Source organism: Thunnus thynnus, chromosome 3, assembly GCF_963924715.1.
Source record: "Thunnus thynnus chromosome 3, fThuThy2.1, whole genome shotgun sequence".
Classification (NCBI taxonomy): Eukaryota; Metazoa; Chordata; class Actinopteri; order Scombriformes; family Scombridae; genus Thunnus; species Thunnus thynnus.
Window position 1 is genome coordinate 8,373,515 of NC_089519.1, and position 22,652 is coordinate 8,396,166.

The 22,652-nt window shown below is 39.3% G+C and overlaps 2 protein-coding genes across 2 annotated transcripts; one reads left to right on the forward strand and one right to left on the reverse strand.

The window, feature by feature from the left end:
- Positions 1-5,691: 5,691 nt before the first annotated feature.
- Positions 5,692-8,228, forward strand: LOC137178046 (keratin, type I cytoskeletal 13-like). The gene is made up of 7 exons (XM_067583908.1): positions 5,692-6,215; positions 6,483-6,565; positions 6,693-6,849; positions 6,986-7,147; positions 7,297-7,422; positions 7,587-7,804; positions 7,996-8,228. Exons 1-7 carry the CDS (start codon positions 5,772-5,774, stop codon positions 8,102-8,104), a joined length of 1,299 nt encoding a protein of 432 aa, XP_067440009.1. The 5' UTR covers positions 5,692-5,771; the 3' UTR covers positions 8,105-8,228.
- A 1,594-nt stretch (positions 8,229-9,822) lies between these two features.
- Positions 9,823-13,805, reverse strand: krt98 (keratin 98). Its single transcript, XM_067583910.1, has 8 exons — positions 13,371-13,805; positions 12,639-12,721; positions 12,315-12,471; positions 11,519-11,680; positions 10,564-10,689; positions 10,213-10,433; positions 10,077-10,087; positions 9,823-9,971 (listed from the first exon to the last, which is right to left on the reverse strand). The coding sequence occupies exons 1-8, from the start codon at positions 13,707-13,709 to the stop codon at positions 9,874-9,876; spliced, it is 1,197 nt and encodes a 398-aa protein (XP_067440011.1). The 5' UTR covers positions 13,710-13,805; the 3' UTR covers positions 9,823-9,873.
- Positions 13,806-22,652: the final 8,847 nt, after the last annotated feature.

Here is a 22,652-nt window from a genome sequence, read left to right on the forward strand (position 1 = left end):
AGACATGATTAACTGAACTTACTTGCAGAACAATAAACAATGTTCTAGAAATAGCACAATAGCTTCTCCAGAGAGGATACATGTCCTGAATGTTACACAGTAGCTCTCTAAATATTTCCAAGGTGAAGAATTGGTCCAGTGAGATTTACAGGTTATGCTTCAGTCTTCATTTGGGTGGAGTTGAATCAAGTGGAGACTTGAGATTTCCAAACATCAAAACATCAATGACTCACCTTCCTGATGAATTACCCTGTTGGTCAAAATGACTCAACATGTAATACCTTTGTTCCTTTCACTGCTTTTCTGCTCCCCTCTGTTAGCACGTCGTTGCAGGGTTATTAAACTAAATTAATGATCCTGAGATGTGATTCATGCTGTTTCAGCAGCTTTGAGCAGCATAGAACTATCAAGTTTAGGCAAAGAGGACCATATTCATTTGCTTCACTGTCTAACCATTGCAATTTGAACCGTTCTGCATGACTAGACAAGACAAAAACCACCATCATTGGTGGACCTGCAAAACTCACACCTAACTCACTTTACAGGCAGACTCAAAAGAGTGTTTGTCACTTTCATGATTAAAACAGAGAAAATAAATCTGTTGATTTGCACATGCACACTTTCCCCCCTTCACTGTTCATGTTCTCACCTGATCACACACAGTAAAGTCCTGTTTTAAAATGAATTCCTAACATCAAATTCAACTTAATGCCTTGCAAAGTAAAAAGTGGTCACACACGGTCATGTTCCTTCATGCTTGTGTGTATCACATAAGAAAATCTAAGTTTTCTTTCAGCTGGCTGCATTTAATCTCTGTTATCAACAAAACACACACAATTAAGGCCATTCATTGTGTGAATGCGGGCTCTTCATTCAATCCAGTTAAGCACTGTAATGATTTCCAAATGGACTGAAGAGACAGTGAAGCTCTCACATGAATATATAAGTTACTTTTATATATTATTAAGGACAAAAAGTGAATCTAGCTCTCCTTGGTTTTATTTCATTCTCTGTTGTAAATTGCCAGACCTCCCAGTGCATCTGAGCATCGGAGTGTTGCATGAATCATCCCTGGTAGTAAAGGGTGTTGTCAGTATCTGCAGGCTGTGAGCAAGATACAACAGAAATCTGTCTTGGCCTGAAATTAGTCTCTAAGTATCACAAAGGCAGAGGAGCATTGTTAAAAAAAAAAAATAAAAACAACCTTCAGTGAGTCACTGCAGCCCTCATTCATTCTCCTACAAGAGATAAAAAGTGAGATATTGTTTAACGTTGGTCTTCTCTCCTTTATGAGACGAACACACCCAGGTAAAAGCACTCCGGGCTATTTCTCATGTAACAACAGTAACCGCATTTTGAACATACTGATCCTGTTTTCACCACCAGCCGCGGTTATACAAGGAACTTCGTACCCAGACTTCAATGGGCTTTTTGCATTCTGAGAACTCATTCCCATTCAGATGAAAAGTGGATGGCATCTATGACACAGTAAAAGTGTCATAAAGAGTTATTGATATGGTTCTTGACAAAAGACCTGCAAGTTGAATTGCGAGTACAACTCATGTCTAGATGAGTTTCTAGCAGATAATCATCCGCTACACATAAAGCACATACATCTATTAAAGTCTGCAGTGAAGTTTCAATGTAAATTCTCTGAAAAGCTTTAAAAAAAAAAACTTTCTTAGTGAATGGAGCATCTAGTTTGCAGGAGTGTCTCAATTAAAACTTTACATACCTCATTCATTCTTACTTCACACACAGAAACCACAGTCACACCTTGCCCTACCGCCAGACATACCATCACCATTAATCATTCACATAAAATCCAACTCTGTCCTCTGTTTGCCAAAGCAGAAGAGTGCACACAGTGTCTGTTGATTGCAAAATGTTGTTTTACTCTTTAACTAAATTTAAATTCAAATGAATTAAACGTACATATAAAGTGTATGTATTGATAAAGAGATACAACCTGGGAAGAAACGTATAAAGTCTCTTAACACTTCTGTGTTTTAAATCAAAAAATCCTAAAACAAGAACATCTGAATATGAATGCAGAGCCAGTGAATGAAACTATTTGCTATATGATTATTTTTTATCTATCTGCAGGTGTGAAAATGCTCTTTTTCAGCAACAACGCTGTACTTGCTTCACAGTGAGGCAGCCAGTCTCATCTGTTGGCTTCTGCAGCTCCTTAGAGCAGCAGGGATTTAAGTGCCCTGCTCAGTATGTAGCCTTCCAGTCACAAGCATTCTTCTGCAGCTCCCGACTACTGCTGCCTCAAAAGGACTTTTATGTGATTTTTGTGGGTTTTGTGGCTTGTGAGTTTTTTCAAAAGAATTAACTGTCGTTTAATTGCAGAAGGAGATAAAGTGCCTGTATTTTCTTCCAAAGTGATGCAACAATAATTAATTAATTAGGTAAAGTACAAACCCTCTTAAAATTCACAAAAGTGAAATTTACATTTTTTTACAACTGCTAACCTGTATTACTCAATACTGAGTTCACTTTTTCCAAACTCTTCACAGTCAGCACCACAGAAGTCAGTGTGGACTAAACTGTGGATCATTTTTCATTTTTGCCTTGACACAAAATGCTACAGTGACCACACCTTTCAAAATCACAAACGACTCTCTCATTCAAACTCAACCACCAAAAAAACTCTGTTTATTTCCATTTTGCACATATTTACATACTATTGTCAAAACTGTTCAATTTGCATTCAAAGACCTAACATAATGCAAAATTACTGTAAATGGGCTGCAATTTGATACATTCCGCTACATCTAAAAAGAGAAAAATAAAAATACACTAAACTCCTAATTGGGTCATACAACACTGAGGACCTCAACCCAAGACAGGGTTGACCAGCACTGTTGTCCTTCTATATCTGTAGCTCTCCTATACATGTATGTATAGTAGTATATAGTGAATATGCATGGGTGAAAACTGCATTACTGGTAATACTTTAGTTTCATTTTCTGCAGAAATGTGTGTTAGCAATTGTAAAAAAATATAAAGTAAAAAGCTAGAGACATGTAAACTCAGTAAAGCATGAAGTTAAGATTCTGCTGATTGAGTACTACAGTACACAGCACACTACTACAGAATCTGGCCTGCCAACAACTCATTTCTGTAACAATTCAGTTAAAGCTGCAATGCTATGCTTATGTGTCGACATTAGTGCACATGCTAACATTATAAATGTCACATGCTGAACCTAGCATGTTATCATACCAATGTTAGCGTGTTAGAATGCCAACAAGCTACCATGCTAAATGTTACCCACTAAACGATTACATAGCCTATAACGATTTTTATGTAGTTTTACTGTGATACACAGTTTTGATGTGATTACTGGACCTGTAAAAATAAAATATAAACCAGGTTTAGTTAATGAACTTTCTTAGAAAGAATAAATTAACCCTATCATAATAATGTTGATCCTATTATCTATCCTGATAATCTAACTCTAACCATGTCAAACTGTTTCCAAAGTCAAAAATGAGCCCTCATGCTCAACCTGGTGAAAGGGAATTTTAAACTGTATGAATTTAATTTCAGAAAAGGAAGTCAAGTAAGCAAATGTTTTACTGTAAAAAAACGTAACTTTATCTACGTCACATTCTCCAACTTTAATCCTGTTTGACTTGCAGAGCACAGTGAGAACTCTGCCACTCTGTTGCTGTGTGCTACTGTATTTGGGCAGATGCAATCGTTGCCTAGTGCCTGAGGACAAATGTCTCAGTCATGCTTTACATAATCTTTGATTACCACCAATTACTATTAAAATGTCTTCTCTTTATGGATGTGATAAATATTCTTTATATTTTCATAGTGTCTATTTTATTTTTATTAACAAAGTGAAGTGGTAATTTGCCAGTTGTGCAATGTGTCAATATGTTTAGTATTTCATTTAAATGAAATGTAAGAAAGTTTCACAACAACACCAACATCCTGTAAACTTTATATAAACTAACTAAACCAGAATGTACCGTAATAATATGCTCTATTTAAACCTTTTCACCAGTGCCACACCCACCAGATAACAATGTGCACAGACTGTTGTGTTGCACTGTATTATATGCACACACATTCTGTATACAGCAACACTTGGTAGTGCAAAGCATACAATACATATTTAGAAATGAAGTGAAACTGCAAGCTAAATGTTTGAAATTGTACAAAAGATACTTTTCCAGTCAGGCAACACTTGTGAACCAATCTAAAAAGAAAGAGTGTGGGCATCTCTAAATGGAGCAGTAATACTCTTGATGAAGTGCAACTCAGCTGTACGGAGCTACACATTACAGTATGTGCACACTAGAGTTTGGTGTGTTGGTGTGAAAATGCTGTCTCCAGAGGGACAAAAATGTCTGACATAATTTATAGGCTTTTAGCACGCGCATGGGATGAGTTGTAACCTCAAAATGAAAAACGGGATTGAAAAAAAGAAACATCTGGCTTGTATTACCCCAAGCTGTGTGTGTGGACAGTTTGCAACAGTCATCTGGTAGTTAGAGATAAAACTCTTTGTTAGCTTTAACCCCAAGCTAAATGCCCCAAAATATAAATGCATTATTGTTGCATCCATGAATCCAGAACTGCAAAGAAAAGTTTAAATGCCTACGTTTTTAAATTAAATCAACCTTTCCACATACTTGATGTGAGACTTGTTGTTCAAAATCCTCTGGGGCTTTGTATAAGACTAAAAAGAAATACTGTGGTGAAATGGAAAGAAGCAAACAAGCAGGCGCTTGTTCTTGTTTGGGCATGATACACATGCCAATGCACAATGCCAAGAAAAATAAAGAACAAGCAGACTCATCATGGGGAGATTTCCAGCAGTGCTGTGCCCAGTCTTGAAAAAGCCAGTTCTCAGCTAATGTCATAAAAGTCTATAAAAAAATGGATTTGAACTGGCAACCCTGCGGGCTATTGTTGAGCAAAAAACAGAAGACAAAGTATCAGAACTCATTTAGCAAAGTTTAAGATGTTAAAAATAAAACGAAACTTTGAAACACAAAAGAACCAGCACTTGGAAGTTGATTTTACTGCAAGATAACATCAACGGCAAAAAAAAAAATAAGGCAGAGAGGTGTGTGGGAAGAAGTGCGCTGGCTGAGAGTCAATTGAAAGACTCATCATCCATTTTACTGTGTTTACAGTACTCGTTTCCTTGGTTACATAACAGGTTTGTTATGGCACAAATTCAATAAAGACAGATTACCTGTCAGAACACTGACAAAGACTTAAACCTGAAGGATTTACCTGAATAACTAACCTAAGGCTAACAGTGACAGGTGTGGCTGTTTTACTATTCATATTCATAGTTACTGTAGAAATAAAAGATAAAAGTTCGGATGGATGCCCTGCTTTGATGCACATCAATATAGAGCATGGATATGAATAATGAATAATGAAGCATATGTGTATATATATATATGTATATGCATAAGCAAATGAAGTTTGAAGCTAGTTTTAACGTTTGAATGATGTCATTAAATTTCCTCACAAAGTAGGATTAAGCGTAACTTCACTTTCTCCCTGTAATCATTGCACAAAATGAACCTGAAGGGCAGTGTGTGATGGGTGGGGCAGAGCACCCATTTTAGGACATGCTCCTCCCTTCCGTTCTGCACGTCTCCACTCACAGCAGAGGCAGCAGCCCTGTGCAGGATATAAAGGGTGAGGGAGGCAACGCTGTACATCTCAGTCCATCATCTCCTCTCCGAGACAGGCAGACTCCCTGAGCAACCATCACAACAGCAACCATGTCGATGAGAAGCAGCAACATAAAAAGCTCTTTTTCTGGGCGCTCCTATGCAAGTGGAGGATTGGGTGGAGGCGGTTCAGTGCGTAGGGGATATGCTTCAAGTGTGTATGGTGGTGCAGGGGGCTCTGGAGCAAGAATCTCCTCCTCCAGCCTTTTCAGCTCAGGAGGTGGTGCAGGTGGTTATGGTTTTGGCATGGGAGGGGGAGGGAGCTCAGGCTATGGGGTAGGTGATGGCGTTGACATCCATGTGGGGGCCAACGAGAAGGCCACCATGCAGAACCTGAACGACCGTCTGGCCACCTACCTGGATAAGGTGCGCAACCTTGAGAAGGCCAATGCCGAGCTGGAACTCAAGATCCGCCAGTTCTTGGAGAGTAAGACCTCCCCCAGTGCCCGTGACTACTCAGCTTTTGAGGCCACCATTGCTGACCTGCAGGGAAAGGTATGTCATGAGAAGCTGAGGCATTTCACACTGTAGTTTATCATGCAATGCAAAGTGATCCTCTGGAAATTTACAGTTAATCCAAGTGGCAATGCAAAATTTTGTTGATAGTGATCGTGGGCTTTACTGTCTTTGTGTTACATGTAATGCTTTATGAAGTGTTGCTGACAGCATAGTTAATGTCTACAGAGTCTATTTGCAGTTGGAGACAGTTTTATGAAAGAATTCAATTCATTATGTAACATGAAACATTTCTTCATCACCCAGATCCAGGATGCCACCCGTGTCAATGGAGGAATCTATCTGGCAATTGACAATGCAAAACTGGCAGCAGACGACTTCAGAACCAAGTAAGAATCATGATGACTGAAAGTGTCTTGGTGAAATGTAAAAAAATTGAGAATTGACTCTAAAGCAACAAGAGATGCATATTTTGAAGATGCAAACATTGATGTTTGATCTCTTGCTGTGTGACAGGTTTGAGAATGAGCTAGCTATGCGTCAGTCAGTTGAGGCAGATATCGCTGGTCTAAAGAAACTGTTGGATGAGCTGACACTGTCCAGATCAGACCTGGAGATGCAGATAGAAGGCCTCAGGGAGGAGCTGATCTTCCTCAGAAAGAACCATGAGGAGGTGGGTAAAGCAAAACTCTGAACATTTGCATTGTGATTAATTTGCTACTGTAAAGTAAAATCTGTCAGGAGTTGATATTTTCTTTAACTTGTCACTCAAACTGACCAAACCTCTTACCAACCTGTTTATTCAACAGGAAATTGCAGCCATGAGGTCACAGATGACCGGACAGATTAACGTGGAGGTGGATGCAAAACCACAGGCAGACCTGAGCGTCATCATGGCTGAGATCCGTGAGCAGTATGAGAATGTGGCTGCCAAGAACCAGAAAGAGCTGGAAAGCTGGTTCCAGACAAAGGTAAGATTCAACCCTTACCCTAGTATTTATTTAGTGACACAGCCAACACTGTATATTTCTTTCACTTGTAATTTTCATTGTCTGCTTAGACTCTTGTTCAAAGGCGTGTGGTTAAACATGAAACTGACATTCTCCTATGTCTACTGCAGACAGAGGCGCTGAACAAGGAGGTGGCTGTGAGCACAGAAACTCTGCAGACCTCCAAATCCCAGATCTCAGAGATCCGTCGCACACTGCAGGGTCTGGAGATCGAGCTACAGTCCCAGCTTAGCATGGTAAACCCTTATGTTCTTATTCATCACTTTTGCATTCTGTACACTCTTTACTTATTCCTCCCTCTGCAAAATTACATACAAAGTTTGATACACCTACAGTATTTTTCAGTGTATTCATTGTTTCTCTCCTCACCATCCCTCTTTGCTTTTCCTCCCTCCTGCAGAAAGCAGCCCTGGAAGGCACTTTGGCTGACACAGAGGCACGATACTCCATGCAGCTCCAAAGCCTCCAGATGCAGGTGACGAGCATGGAAGAACAATTGATGCAGTTGCGTGCTGACATGGAAAACCAGAGCCAAGAGTACAGAATGCTGCTCGACATCAAAGCTCGTCTGGAGATGGAAATTGCAGAATACAGGAGGCTGCTGGACGGAGAGGGCAGGTAAGAGAAGAGAGAAGGATAGCGCTTTGGAAGAGAAATGCATGATGTGATCGCATGTGAATGTATGGTCTTTAAAAATAAAACTATACTGTATGTGTGCAAGTAATAGAACATTTGTATCCCTTCATCATAAACTAATAACTATTCTGTAAATTGAAACATTATAACAATGATTCTCTTACTCTCAACAGCATTGCCAGCTCAATGACCATCGGCGGAAAGTCCAGCACCAAGGTGATAGTGGTCACAGAGGAACTGAAGGACGGCAAGGTGGTGTCCTCCACCACCACAACCTCATAATCTGTCTCACACAGCAAACACAACACAAGGGAGCAACACCTGATGGCCAAAGCACAACATTTGAATCCAGTACTTCCATCACACATGTGAATGCAATAAAAGGCTCTCTGTTTGCTGACTACTATTTTGTGCTATATGTTTGACTTATTTGTGTCTGCATCATTCCAAATAATGTCATGATAATTACAGTTGCAATGTCTGAAATTGAACATTTCATCCTCCTGATGAGAGTCAATTTAGGTGTTTGGTAGTTCTGAAATTCATTATTTTGAAACATATGTGTATAAAACCTGCACACAATCAAATCATAATAGCTTGAGGCTGCAGTACTTCAGCAGCGTTAGCCACATTATGTCCTGATAAATGAAGGACAGAGAAAGTAATGCATCCTGAGGCTAGTTGGAAGTTCTAGGAAAAGAGTTAAAATGCTCTCCCCTCTCCTCAGCAATTTCTCTGAGATACCAGTGAGATCAGAACTTAAACCCCAGAGACGACCCAGTGTTCAGTAATACAACACTACAGTTGTACAGCTCCCAGGTCTGAACTATAAGACTGAAGCTGAGTGTGTGTTAAAAACAGCACGGATGATCACCAGGACCTTTGTCCCCAAATGAATTAAGATTTTCTGTTTCAAATTTAATTCTTATTTAGACAACAATGTGCTTATGAATTTGACTATTTGATGGGCAACTTATCAAGGGAGTTTGCTTTACTTTCACCTAATGCATGCTGAGATAGGTCCCAGTCTCTCTTTACACTGAGTAAAGCAGCATTAAATGATGTTTGGATACTAGGGGGCAAAGCATAGATATATTATAAGAAAGTGATACCAGATGGCACCCATTCATTCCAGTGAGTGACAGCTGGCTACCCAGAGCATACTTCCTGATTTGCTTGCATCATGCACAGCCCACTACACATGTGCATTCATTTTATTCTTCCATGAGCCCACCTGTCCGTCCCATAGTCTTTATATAACTTTTCCAAGCTTTGACAAAGATTTACAATATTAAACTTCATGGTTTAAAATTTATATTGCAAAAAGTAATAATGGACCTTGTTTGCAATTTGAGGTATCCTGTCAAAGGTTTTTCTTTTTAAAAATGATGGTCTATAGGGATTTTTGTTGTTGTTGTTGCAGCATCATAGACACAAACAAAGCAACATATCCCATTGGAGTCATATTTCCAGCCACTTGATGAATGTTAGTTTCATATATTTTAATATTCATTGGCTTTAGCTGAGGTTTGGTCTCTAAGAACTGTGCTAGGCTTACAGTCCGTTTATCAGAGGTTGTTTGATAAAAACAGCTGCCTGCTGATGCTGGAAACAACATTGTTGAGAGCAGTGAGACTCAACTGTATAATAAATTTGTCATAAAACCAAAACAATGAGTTAAAAAAGACTAAAAAGCTAAAAAAAAAAAAAAAAAAAAAAGAAGTGCAGAGTTTGGAGATAATTCTCTGTGAGTTTGTCACAACAATTGACCCCTTTTTCATTATATGTACAGTACTCGATCCATTATTGGTATAAAAACACTGATCAATGCAACTTTTAAGAATACATGGGCACATAAAATGATTGGGTGGTTACGTTCAAGCCATCAGCAGCCATATCTGCTCTGATATTTGTTCTATACAAAAAGATTCATTATTCATCAGTGAGGGAAAACAATGATGAAAATGTAGGGAAAGCAATGAAGTTCTCACACATAAAACTCTGATTCAACTGCATGATCTTTATTGATTTTTGATAATGCTTCCAACGCATCACTCAACCTGATCCACATCCACATCAACAGTCTTGCTACTTTCGACCACCCTTCCATCCACAACTGTCTCCACCACTGTGATGACCTTGGTGACCACTGAAGAAAAAGAAAAGAAACAACAATCAGGAGCAAATCTCATCACATTTCTTAAACCTTGTTAAAACTTCAGCAGCACTTCAAAAAAAATTAAAGAATGCTTACCTTGTTTTGAACTGGTGATGGAGAAGAGAAGAAGAAGAAGAAAACATTAGAATATATCCACATTGTGATTAAATGTTTTAAACTTGAGTGGGTATTTCTTTTCTATAACATCTGATCCCTCCCTCATCTCTCTCACCTGTCATCCTCCCCATCCAACAACCGTCTGTACTCTGCGATCTCCAGCTCCAGGCGGGTCTTGAGGTCCAGCAGCATGTCGTACTCTTGCTTGTTGCTGGCGATGTTGGCGTGGAGCTGGGACAGCTGGGCCTCCAGGCTTGTGACCATGTTTTGAAGGCTTGCCAGCTGTGCAGCGTAGCGGGCCTGAGTCTCTGCCAGGGTGCCCTCCAGAGATGCTTTCTGGTGGTGTCAGAGGGTGAAGTTATCATGTGAGTGGGCATTCAGTGATTAAGATTCTTTATGCATTGACTGCAAGGCCTGTTGGTCTGAGTGTGTAACTGGCATTATGTGTCAATATATGTTGACATACCATGCTCAGATGGGACTGCAGTTCAATCTCAAGCCTCTGGAGGGTGCTCTTCAGGTCTTTAATCTCTGTGCGGGTTGTCACCAGAGTCTCTGTGTTTGTGATCACGTCCTGCTCCACCGCTGCGATCTAGACAAATCAGAGACACAATGTCACATGTTTTACTCAAGAATTACAGCAGATGACTGACATACTCTCCAGATAAGAAAGCTCCACTTAGCTCTTTAAAATTCATCAGTTCAACAGTTATATTTTCCAGTGGTGGAAAAAGTACTCAGATCCATTACTTTACCAATACAGCAATGTCAAAACAAGTAAAATTACAAGTACATTACAGGTTATTAAAGTAAAAGTCCAGCATTATTACATATGACATCATTAGATTATTAATAAAGAAGCATGAATGTTAGAGCAGCATGTTACTGTTGTAGCTGCTGGAGGTGGAGCTAGTTTCAACTATTTTATATACAGTTAGCTAGTTTAGTCCAGTGGTGCCCAAGCTAGGGGTCAGGCCCCAAAGGGTCACCAGATAAATCTGAGGGTTCATGAGATGAGTAATGGGAGAGAAAAGAATAAAACGAGAAAAGTTCTGTTACACAAATCTGTTTTCAGTTTTTGGACTTTTTATCAATCTTTGATTTTTGGTGAAATATTGGATCATTTGAACATTTATTGAAATTAGTAAGAAGTTTAGAGGGAAAAATCATTATTTGGTGGAGCTGTTAACAACTCATAGACATCTGACATGTTAAATCTTCATCTGAAAAGTAACTAAAGCTGTCAAATAAATGTAGTGGAGTAGAAATTACAATATTTCCCTTTGAAATGTAGAGGAGTGTAATATGAAGTAGCATAAAATAGAAATACTCAAGTAAAGTACAAGTACCTCAAAATTGTACCTAAGTACAGTACTTGAATAAATGTACTTAGTTACTTGCTACCACCGGTACTTTCTCACCTTGTTCTGGTACCACAACTCGAGATCTTTGCGGTTCTTGGCGATGGCACCCTCGTAGTGTTCCCTGATGTCTGTCATAGTCTTGTTCAGATCCATAGAGGGAGAAGCGTCCACAGCCACGTTGACCTGGCCGCCCATCTGACTCCTCAGCAGAGCCATCTCCTGTGGGGGTCAAAGGGAAACATCTCAATCAGCCAGTGCAATTACTCTAAGTAATCTCTTATTTTTTGTTAATTATAACAAGATTATCTTGCTATATTGTATGCATGCATGCTTTTGGTTGTTTGATCTGTGCTATGAACTGTGTGTGTGCATGCAGTACATCTAAGATAAACAGTGACAATGAGCTAATGGAGGCAGAGAATAATACAAGGAAGTGTGCTGAGGAGAAGGGGGCAGCGTTGGGAAATAGGAAAAGGCGACAGAGCTGTTTATAAAAACATTAACCTAACATGCCATTTCCTCAGTGCTATCAGAGGTGAGGCAGAGGTCATGTGTGCACATATCGAAGGGCTTAGACCACCACAATAGACCATGACAAATGGTGACAACTTTTTCATGCAGTGAATAGCTGCTGTGTTAAGCTCCCTGCTGGTGAAAAGATGGATGATGTTGAACAGTGTTTCATTAATCACTGGTGTAGTAACATTTACTTTCAGACACTGTGAATACACAGTGTGGGTGTTGGCCTGTGTGTAGAAATGTATTGCATGTTGACAGATGCAAGCTCAGTTTTTGCTGTCAACCAGCCTTGAACTGGTTAAATTTTGTGCTCCACCACTCTCTACACCCTCACCTCTTCGTGGTTCCTCTTGAGCACGATGAGCTCGTCCTTCAGGTTCTCATACTGACTCTCCAGATCCATCCTGGCCAGATTCATCTCATCCAGCACCCTCTTCAGTCCTGCAATGTCTGCCTCCACAGCCATCCTCATGGCCAGCTCGTTCTCATACCTGAGAGGGGGGACACAGGAGGCCGGCCAGACAGGTCAGACAGGTTTAAGTGGATCGTTAAGATTAGAAGTCATGTCAACTAACTAATGTCAGTTAGACATGAGTTCACATATATATCGCATATATTAGGTTTCACTTATGTGGCAGGGTGGAGAGGGCACACTCACTTCATTTTGAAGTCATCGGCAGCCAGTTTTGCATTGTCGATGTCCAGGACTGTCTTGGCATTGAGTCTAGAGGCAATACGAATCTGAGAAGGAAAAAAACACAGGGAAACAAGTCAAAAAAGAGACAGTGGATCTCATGTTTCAGACAGTTTACCAGACACAACAGCACTACCAGTATGGGATGTTTGAGGCCAATATTGGTATTTGGGGTTTAAAAAGTCTCTAATACACTGATATACCATTTGATACTTTTTACACTTTTCCAGAAAGGGTTCCTTAAAATGTGGTTATTAAAGTGGTTATTAACTTATAAAGAGATACACTGATACCAATGATACTTAACATCAACTTGCTGATATATCGGTCAGACTGTGGCTTCTGTAATTATCACTGTGACATTGAACGCTGTCGGCAAGATGTGATGCACAGTAGGAATGACAGTAACAAATATTGCTACCTTATTGCTTTCCATTTGTGTCATGTGCTTCTTGATGAGATGGCATACCTCCAAACTATGGCAATGATGGATTTACTGGCTGTCTAAATCAAATATCAGCTGTCATACCCTAACCCCCAAATCACACTGTCAGCCACATGCCATACATACCAACAAACACCTGCCCCACCCCCTCCCTCCTACACAAACACAAGGTATGATAAAAACAGGAAGATGAGAAGAGGAAGATAACAGAAAATACTGAAACACACCCATATCTCCCTGCTTCCTCTTACCTTGTCCTTCAGGTCATCGATGATGGCGAAGTAGCTGGTGTAGTCGTGGCAGATGACAGTTTTGCTCTGGTACCAATCTCTGATCTGCTTATCCAGGCGGTCGTTCTCCTTCTCCAGGGTGCGGACCTTCTCCAGGTAGGAGGCCAGACGGTCGTTCAGGTTCTGCATGGTGGCCTTCTCGTTGGCCCCGACATGGAGGTCCAGGCCGTCAGAAAGGTTGAAGCCTCCGGATTGTGGTGCATAGCTCATCTGGGAAGAGGAGATGCGGGTCCCACGACCACCTGCTCCACCGTAGACACTCATGGTCTTCTGGCCATAGGATCTAGTGCTGAACGACATGTTGAAGGGTCTGGATCTGGACCAGGTAGGAATACTGGAGTTGATCTGCAGTTGTAAGCATCACTTTGGTCTCCTTGGTTATATAGCAGCGGCAAAGTGGGAAGGGCTGGGAGGGGGTTGAAAGTGAAGAATGCAGCTGACAGGCTACCCCCCTACTCCTCTATACAATCTCTCCATCAACATGGGTGTGGTAGCTGGTGGGTCGGGGTTCATCTGCCTTCTTTACAGGACAAACTCGTGATTCCACATTTTAACGCTTCTTAATGACAGAGCATTCCTTGAACACATTTTTCTGTTATCCTCAACCTGTAGCAGTAATCACAGCCTTGCTTGTTTGGTTGCTTGAGAGCAGGTTTAGAGGCACAAAAACAACAATTTGAGCACCTATAGTATAGAAGAAAAAGCTATGTAAGCTATATAATATTCACTCAGCATGATTGCTCACAGCAGTGACAGAAATGGCACGTACAAGCGACAATTTCACCTCAGTGAAACTTGGGGCCAAAGGTAGAGGGCAAGGCATTTCTGAGATAGCTGAGGAAATTTTTGTCACAAAGGCTTGGAGCCTAGGTGTTCATTATTGTGTGTATTAATCTTATACAATATACTCTAATGAACGAATAAATACTTTTATTTAAGCATCACAAACCCAAAGGTGACCAGCCCACAGAGGCCTACAAGACTCTGCTTACATCACATACAATACAGAGGTAATAGAAAACAAGAAGGAACAAGTAAAACTCATAACGCTGTATGTGTCACAACATAACAGGTATAACCTTAAGTTAAACATACCATCCTTTCATACTGTGATGATAAGCCTTTGACAAAAACTGAGCTTTGTCAAATGCCTGGTATGTAAACATGTACATTCATCCATTGTGTCAAACAGTCTGGCAGACATTTTCTGGAAAAGCTTAATTCAAACATCATGATACAATTGACTGTCAAATATTTCATCCAAATCACACAGGTGACACTTTCTGTCCTCCTCTGGGACTCTTTACTGCGCTCAAACAGACCTGTGTGCTCTGCAGGTTAGGGGTCACATATTGCTCTGGATGGGAAATGTGCTATGCAAAAATATGCTCTCACTTTAGGTTTCCTTAATATTTCTTTGGATCATTTTTTTCTTTATGAGTCTTAAATAACTAACGCTACAAAGGAACTTAAATCTAATTATGTAGTGTAAACCAAACAGTGAAAAGAACTCTATGAGTTAATTAACCTGTTCACAGTCACAACATGTCCCCCTGTTGCCTGACTTCATATTGCTCCCACTCCCCTAACCCTAACCTTAACCTTAACCCGAATGCTAACTGGACCGTTGTGCAGCAGAAAAGTTTGGAAAAACTGTGGATGACAAAATTAGGTACATTTGCCTCCACAGGTCTAAATGAACTATAATGATCCACTGTACACCTAACCATATGTCTTTAATGTCTGAACATGTCATAATTGCTAAAAATTTGTACATCGTAGGAGTATCCAGGCATCATGTCATCATGTGCATGAGTGAAAAAATGAGTGAATAACCCCTCCCACTTGTACTCACCTGTGACTTCAATTTAAATTCCACCTGAATTGTTTATTAATATCTTTTTAAACTAAAAGTAAATATATGGTCAGCTTGCCTTCAGCAGGTAGTATTCAATGGGGCAAATTTCCTCTCAGAAACTTAAATAAATAGAAAAATCAGGAGAATGTCAGATATCATTGTTGTCACTACCAATGCTAATAAATAAAACAATAAAACAATACAAACCAATGTGTTCTGTACCTGTGACTGATGATTTTTTACATATTCTCTGTATAGCACATGCGTGGATCTGAGTGGTTCTTCTTCTGCAACTTTGTATGTGATGATGTTACCAATGTGTACATATGTGATTACAGCTTTACTGTGTGTCTGTATATATATATATATATATATATATATATATATATATATATATACATATCCCAAAACAAGCAGAGTACAGATGCCTTCAGATGTATATGGTGTGTGACAGTGACATGTTAATCTCAGTGGGAGAAAAGGATCATGATTTTGCATCATCTTAATTTCAAAGTGGAGTAGCCATCGGGATCCTATCAGCCTCCTGAGCCTGTGCAACAAAGCCTCATGCAGAATAATTCACCCTTAGTCTCTCCTCCACCTGACCTTAACCCTAACCCTGATTTCCCTTCTGAACCACGTAGGATTCCCTCTAAAAACAACCATGATACATTACTAAAAAATCCACTCCTAAAACGACATCACTGTTGTAACAGGATTAAATTAAATCAGTTGTAACATTTGGAAATGTGAAACAGTCTATGATACTCACTACCAACTTCTAAAAGTCTGGCGTTAACTCACTAAACATAAAGCAGTTGGTTTTATTGGTTTATGATAATCACTTCTGTCTCCTCCACACATGCACATCCGCATGTTAGTAGAACCTGATCACCTAAATGTTTTCGTTCACAGTTATGTCTCCCCCACCTTCTTCTGTCATCATTTCACAACTTCTTCAGTCAACACTCAATCTGATAAGCAGGGTGAGGCTTGAGACAGAGATGACTGATGGTTTGATTACAACTGAAGAATGCTTCACTTATTTTTTTTATAGTACAATGTGCAAAATAATATTAGAGGTACAGGACCCACATTCTACTCCAGTGACAGATATCGTTCAGTGAAATGATTTGAGGGCTGATGCCTGTTTAAAGTCCAAAAGAACATAGAAACCAGTGTTTTATCTTGGATTTCTCAAATTGTAGACTGTGTTGTAGCTTTTTTTTATATTGCCTTGTGTTGCTTTTATATTCTGTCTTGATGCTTTTTATGCTCTATGTAAAGCACTTTGAATTGCCTTGTTGTTGAAATGTGTTACACAAATAAACTTGCCTTGCCTTCAAATTAAGGATAAAAAAAACTTGTTGTGGGGCTGTGATGACAGTTTGTCAGTTATCAGTATATGTGCCAAATGTTGGGTGGAAGCCCAGTATTCATATTAAATTATGTTTTTCTATAATTGGCTCCTGCAGTGGGTATCGGGGGGATCATAAATCTACTGATCTCTTTGACAGGTGACGCCGTTCTCTCATCCGGACCTCACACACGTTTAAACTGCCTTTGAATTCCTACTCTCACCCAGGCAAAGAGCAGATACTCTGTGTCTTGACCCAATCTTATATCTAAATTGTATCTGCTCAGGCTAAACTGCATTGGCTGGCTCCACTGGCTAAGCAGTTTCATCTAAATGGCATAGCCCGCCCAGGAGTCCAGCTGTCGTGCTTGTCTAGCAAAACAAAAAAGGTAATTCAGGTAGCAAAGACAAATCAATTAATATCATTGTTGTTTATAGGAGCAAAATCAGCTATTTTGGTATATTTTTGGCTAATGAATACATTTGAAAATCTAAACCTTCTTTCCTCCAAACATTTGCAGGCCTAATAGCCCTGCAGTAATTTAAAAACCTGGTAGGCATGACCGGCTTGTAAAACAACTTTCTCAGTTTTACTTGAACCCTCTAAACATTTTCCTCAGGTCATTGAAGAATAGATCTTTTGTTTGGTCAAACACTTAAGACAAAAATGTTGCTCTGCCTGCCTTCTTTATGTTACACCGACACCCTTTGGTTACAAATTCTTTCTTTCTGATAAGCCAGGTTGATGGTATGTTTGCATGTGGCAGGAGAGATTGCAGGTGTAGTAACACACCTTTATGTGCACATGCTTGGACAGTGAAAGTTTTTATGAGCCAACATTTTTATCTGATTGTTCATAACAGTAGCTGTTTGGTGCATTGTATTACACACACAACTGCACTGACCTTGTGTAGTATATTGAGTACATAGTGAATTTGAAAAGCATTTGCTGTATGATTGCAGCTGTACAAGGTGGTTAAACAAGTGTCCACTACATTGAGCCAGTGCAGAATTACTTTTTAATATACTGAAAAAAACTGACTACATAAAATGAATACTGAATGTCAGTCTTATTTATAATGTGATCAGTTCTGATTTAAAATAAACACATAATGGGAATGGAGATTCCAGCAGATCACTATAAAAGCAGTCCAAGGAAAAAGGACACCCTTAAAAATTTTCGTGTGCTGCTGGAGCCTCATATTAGCTTCAGATAAGCTTAGGACTGTGGATTTTGTCCCTCATCTCTTCCAGTAGAAGTATGTTAAAGAGGGAACAGGAAACAGGAAAAGATGATTACAGCAAGCAAACATTATTTCAATGTACACATGTGAAGCTATCCTTTAACAACCCTGATACTGACACTGTTTTTAGCTATGCTAGCCGTATCAGTGCACCACTTTGGTCGTAGATGAATTGATATCAATTATTTTATGGACATCCAAGGTCCCCAGAGGATGAATCCTACTGACTTTGATGAACTCATGACTTCCCCTTTTCCTATGAGGTCGACATTTGTGGTTGAGAGTGAAATATCTAAAACAACTATGAAATGGATTGCTGTGAAATGTACAAGACAGAGGATACATTCTGATGACATTGATGGTCCCACAGTTCTCATTTATGCTGTAATATGGCGCAATGTCGACAAAATTTGATACAGACATTCGTTGTCTCCAGACGATGCATTCTAACAACTTTAGAGATTCTCTGACTTTTACTGTAGCGTCACCATGAGGTTGACTTTTTAGATCTTTCTCGATTACTGTTGGACGGGTTGATGTGAAAGTGGGTAAACACATTTATGGTCCCCAGAAGATGAATTGTAATAACTTTGATCTCCTGACTTTTCTTTTAGCAACATCATCAGGTAAAATTTAATTTTTACTTTCGTATATGACCAGATACCTGCAAAACCATGTAACCCCAGAGTGACTCCATGATGTTAGATCAGGGTTCTGAGGGGGGGCATACTATCTGTTGCAGGACTCCTTGTTCTTCTGGTCACTGAAGATAGTTCTTTAGACTCTGGCTGTATGTTTGGGGTCGTTGTCATGCTGCAGACTAAGTTTGGGACTGATCAGACAGATCCCTGATGGTGTTGAATGATGTATATGAATCTAAACATCTTAAGTGCCTGAACTTTTGCACAGTACTGTATATTATATTATGAAATAAAACAGTGCAGGATATGTTGTCATTGAGTTGTCATAAGTGTGCTGGTGCCACATTAATTACAAATACTGAGCACAAACTCAACACCTCCCAACAGCTGTCGACGCCCACTTTATTTCACAGCTCAAAACTGAACAAGAAGCAGAGAGCTCAAAGTGGACACCAAATTATTGTTCTCAAGAAAGAGAACAATAACAAGTACCAGTACAAGATCAAGTACAAGTACAAGAGTTGCATTGTGTCTCCTTCTTCCCTGCTCACTCCATTAAGTCCAGATCCCTTCACTTATTCACAGACACATTCTCTGCAGCTGCTTGCTGTCATTAGATGGAGGCTACAGTGCGCATACATGTGCAGTTGTGTGTATTGTATAACCACATACTTGTACTACATTGCACTCATTTTTTAAGTATTCATTAGACAGATATCGGCATAGTTTAAATATCATACATTTCATTACCTCTGACCTCCTTACATGTACGAAAATACACTGACAGACTGATAAAATACATGGGGAGATCGACATCAGATTCACCTTCAGGAGAAGGAAATTTTTTAACTTTCACAATTCCTTCAGGTGTGGCATGGTGATTCACCTGTGACTCACTGCACAAAAATGCTGCATACTTGATTTCCACGGTCAGCAGTTTTTGCAGTAATTATCGCTAGAGGGTGCTCTTCAGCTGTGAATCTCACCTCCACAGCTCAGAAATCTTTTTCACAGGAAGGGTGTGGCTGTGTGATGATCTGTTGCATTTGTCAAGTGCCAGATGTGTCAGCCCCAGAAGACCTTAACCCATTATCTATTTCGCAAGTATCACTTACAGTAAGAACTCTGGGAGTTCCTTTAAACATTTCACTGAAGCCTGAGTCGATTTAAAATGAGAAGGTTTGCTGATGAGTCTTAAAGATTAAATAATGCCAGTTTTCTCTCCTTGTCTGTGCCATGACATGACATGAGAGGTTTCTTTATGAACAACATCAGGTATAATAATTCAGTTACAAAAGAGGAAAGTAAGTATTCTTAAGTGAATGTAATCCTGTAGCTGATTCATAGGAAGTTTAACAGTCAAATTAAATAAAACAACTTCATTTCAATTTATACTTAAAGTGTTTACTTCAGGGATTTTTAAATGTGGTATTAATTCATGTTATGTGAAACCCCATTAATGACATCATTCTATATCACCATTCTTTAGCGCACACACCCTTTATCAGTCCACATCGGCCTTTGATTTATCTTTTCAATTTCTGGCTAAAGCAGCAATTTGTGTTTGGTTGTGTATTAAGTAGTTGCCTAAAGGTGTTTTCACTTTTAGACAGACCAAGCCTTCTGCTAATTTATCATTATTAATGGTAGTAAAGGAATGAGCCAAGGTCTATCTTGACACAACAACTCTTTGGTTTACTTGAGATATAGTGGATGAATGACTATAAGCAAGTCTAGCTGATAAGTCAAGGTGCTGGTGAATGTTTTCTTTGTCTCTAGAAACTGGCCCCACATAGCCTACAAACACAGGTGCAATCCCAGCTCTCAGCATTTTATTGTGGATGTTCACTCAATGATTCAGTCCAGGAACTTTGTCGAAAGTGTTGCATGCTGGGATGTTATTGCACAGTTCAGGCTGAATAGTTAAGCAGAGTGTGATAATGCCTGCTGTGGAGGGGTGTGGTACATCGGGGGGAGGCTCCAAGGACCGTGTTGCTTCATACAGGCCTGCAGCTGTGATTCATAGTTACTGTAACTGCACAGAGCTGCTCTCTGAAGACTATCAGAGAAGACTTTATTGAATGGCTGCCTTTATGCTAGAAGTAACTAATTAACTTTTAAGGCTTTGTAGACATGGATTTTCACTATAAGTCATATAACTTTGCAACTAATTCACAGACCACTATCTAAGTTTTGTTCCTCTCAGCACACACATGTAGAGTCAAACCTTGCTGTTGTCAAACAACATGAGAGAGCTGCAGAAATCCGTCCTGGTTCTGATTTAACTGCTGTATAAATATTTCCAGAATGTGGTGCCTTGGGCTGCACAGTAATTGCTGCTCAAATTCAGTGCTGTGTATCATTTGTTTCCCCAAAACAGATGCAAGAAAAAAGAAAGATACTCCAGTAGCAATAATAAAAAATAATCTTTATATTTATTCATTTACTTTTATTCTATTTCATTAATTTTTATGTATTATTAAATCATCCTCGTCTTACTTGTAATTTAATTGTTTTTATTTCATTTCATTGTTTTGTATTTTTATATATTTTAATTTATTTATTTAATTATTTTTTTTCATTGAATTTTTTTTCTAATGGATCTTCATGGAGTTTTACAGGTGCAATTGTTTCAATCACTTTTTGTATTGCCACTGAACTACTGAAGTTCTTTTTCTTGAGGCAGAGCAACAAACTGAAATTCAGTGCAGAAGAAGCTCTTACGAACATTGCTGTGCTGTGCAGGAATATCTCATATCATATTTCCGTATCTTCAAGAAAAACAAGTTGCTAATAAAGCTGAAGACTAACCTGTTACCTTCAGGTGACCTGTTGAACTGATTGCTGTGTATTATTGATAGGTGACTCTACATCTACTACAGCTGCAGTGACAAACCTTGAAGTGTTAGAACAATGAACAAAGATTTACTGATGTGCCACCTTGACATGACAAGACAGGATATATGTATGTGCCAACTTATTACGCAGGAAGTGATCAGTTTGTGAAAGACATGAGAACATCAGCCAGCTGTTATTCCCACTGTGCTACGAAACCAATGGCAAGTTACGCTCAGGTGCAGGAATCCAGACCATCCAGAACACATGACAATAGACAATATTCAAGCATGAGTACACAGTGACACACACTCTCCGTGTGGTTGCTATGCTACAAACAAACCAAATAGTGGATGATTGTGATACTGTTTTGAGTGTATTGTGGCTTCAAGGTGACATGCTGAAGTGAAAAAACAGAACAGTGGACTTCCCTTCACGTCTCGTCCGATTCCCTCTCTTCCGTTAGTCTTGACTTTCTTTGTTTGGCATTGAATAGAAACCGTCCTTCTATTATTTACAGCTGAAAGGAGACTCATAACAGAACATTATGGATGAAATATTAAACTGTTATTGCCATTACATTTCATTGTGAGACCCCTACTACCAAGAGTCACTGACCATTAATCATTGGAGGTTTGAAACAGTTTCAGGACCTGAACAATATTTAATCAGAGTTTCTCAAAATTACTTGTGGAGCTTTAATTTAACTGTAAATAACAGTATGGAGAAGCAATGCACATTTCATAAGCTGCACTACAAAAGAAAAAAAATCAATGCAAAAAGGTGTTGAGCACTTCCTGTGTAATCGGCACAGACTGCTCACTCTCCTGAAGAGAAAAACACCCCTCCTTTGCCAAAGTTTGAAGTCTGTTTATCGATCTTATCTTCACCTCTTTCTCCAAGCAGTGGGATTTGAAGAGGGGAGTGGGTGGAGTAGTATTTCTCCTAAGTACCACAGTTTATTACTCATAATGCATGAAAAAACTCCCAAAAAGGACAAGTGACAACAGGTTAAGATTTAGATAAAGTTAAGAGAAAAGCCTTTAAAGATTTATGGGATTTATAGGAGATTTAGTGATTTAGCCTTAGCTATTAGGTAATGCCTGTTTAGATAAAGGTTTGAAGTTTTGCAAGCCCTGATGTTTGTTCTGAGTGAATGCTCAGTATCATATAGACTCTGTTCTCATACATATTTAGATAGTTGCCAAAAAGTAGTTTAATCTGGGTCTGAAGCTCTGTAAATGAGAAACTGTAAACATGCATTATAACTTCACTGCACCCTTTATGTCTCACCCATTCACCACAGTG

Coding starts and splice junctions, on each gene's coding strand:
- LOC137178046 (XM_067583908.1), top strand. CDS start 5,772: ATGTCGATGAGAAGCAGCAACATAAAAAGCTCTTTTTCTGGGCGCTCC. Junction 7,423..7,586: donor TACAGTCCCAGCTTAGCATG/GTAAACCCTTAT, acceptor TCCCTCCTGCAG/AAAGCAGCCCTGGAAGGCAC. Junction 7,805..7,995: donor CTGCTGGACGGAGAGGGCAG/GTAAGAGAAGAG, acceptor TACTCTCAACAG/CATTGCCAGCTCAATGACCA.
- krt98 (XM_067583910.1), bottom strand. CDS start 13,709: ATGTCGTTCAGCACTAGATCCTATGGCCAGAAGACCATGAGTGTCTAC. Junction 12,472..12,638: donor GCCGATGACTTCAAAATGAA/GTGAGTGTGCCC, acceptor CCCCCCTCTCAG/GTATGAGAACGAGCTGGCCA. Junction 10,434..10,563: donor TGCAGTCCCATCTGAGCATG/GTATGTCAACAT, acceptor TGACACCACCAG/AAAGCATCTCTGGAGGGCAC.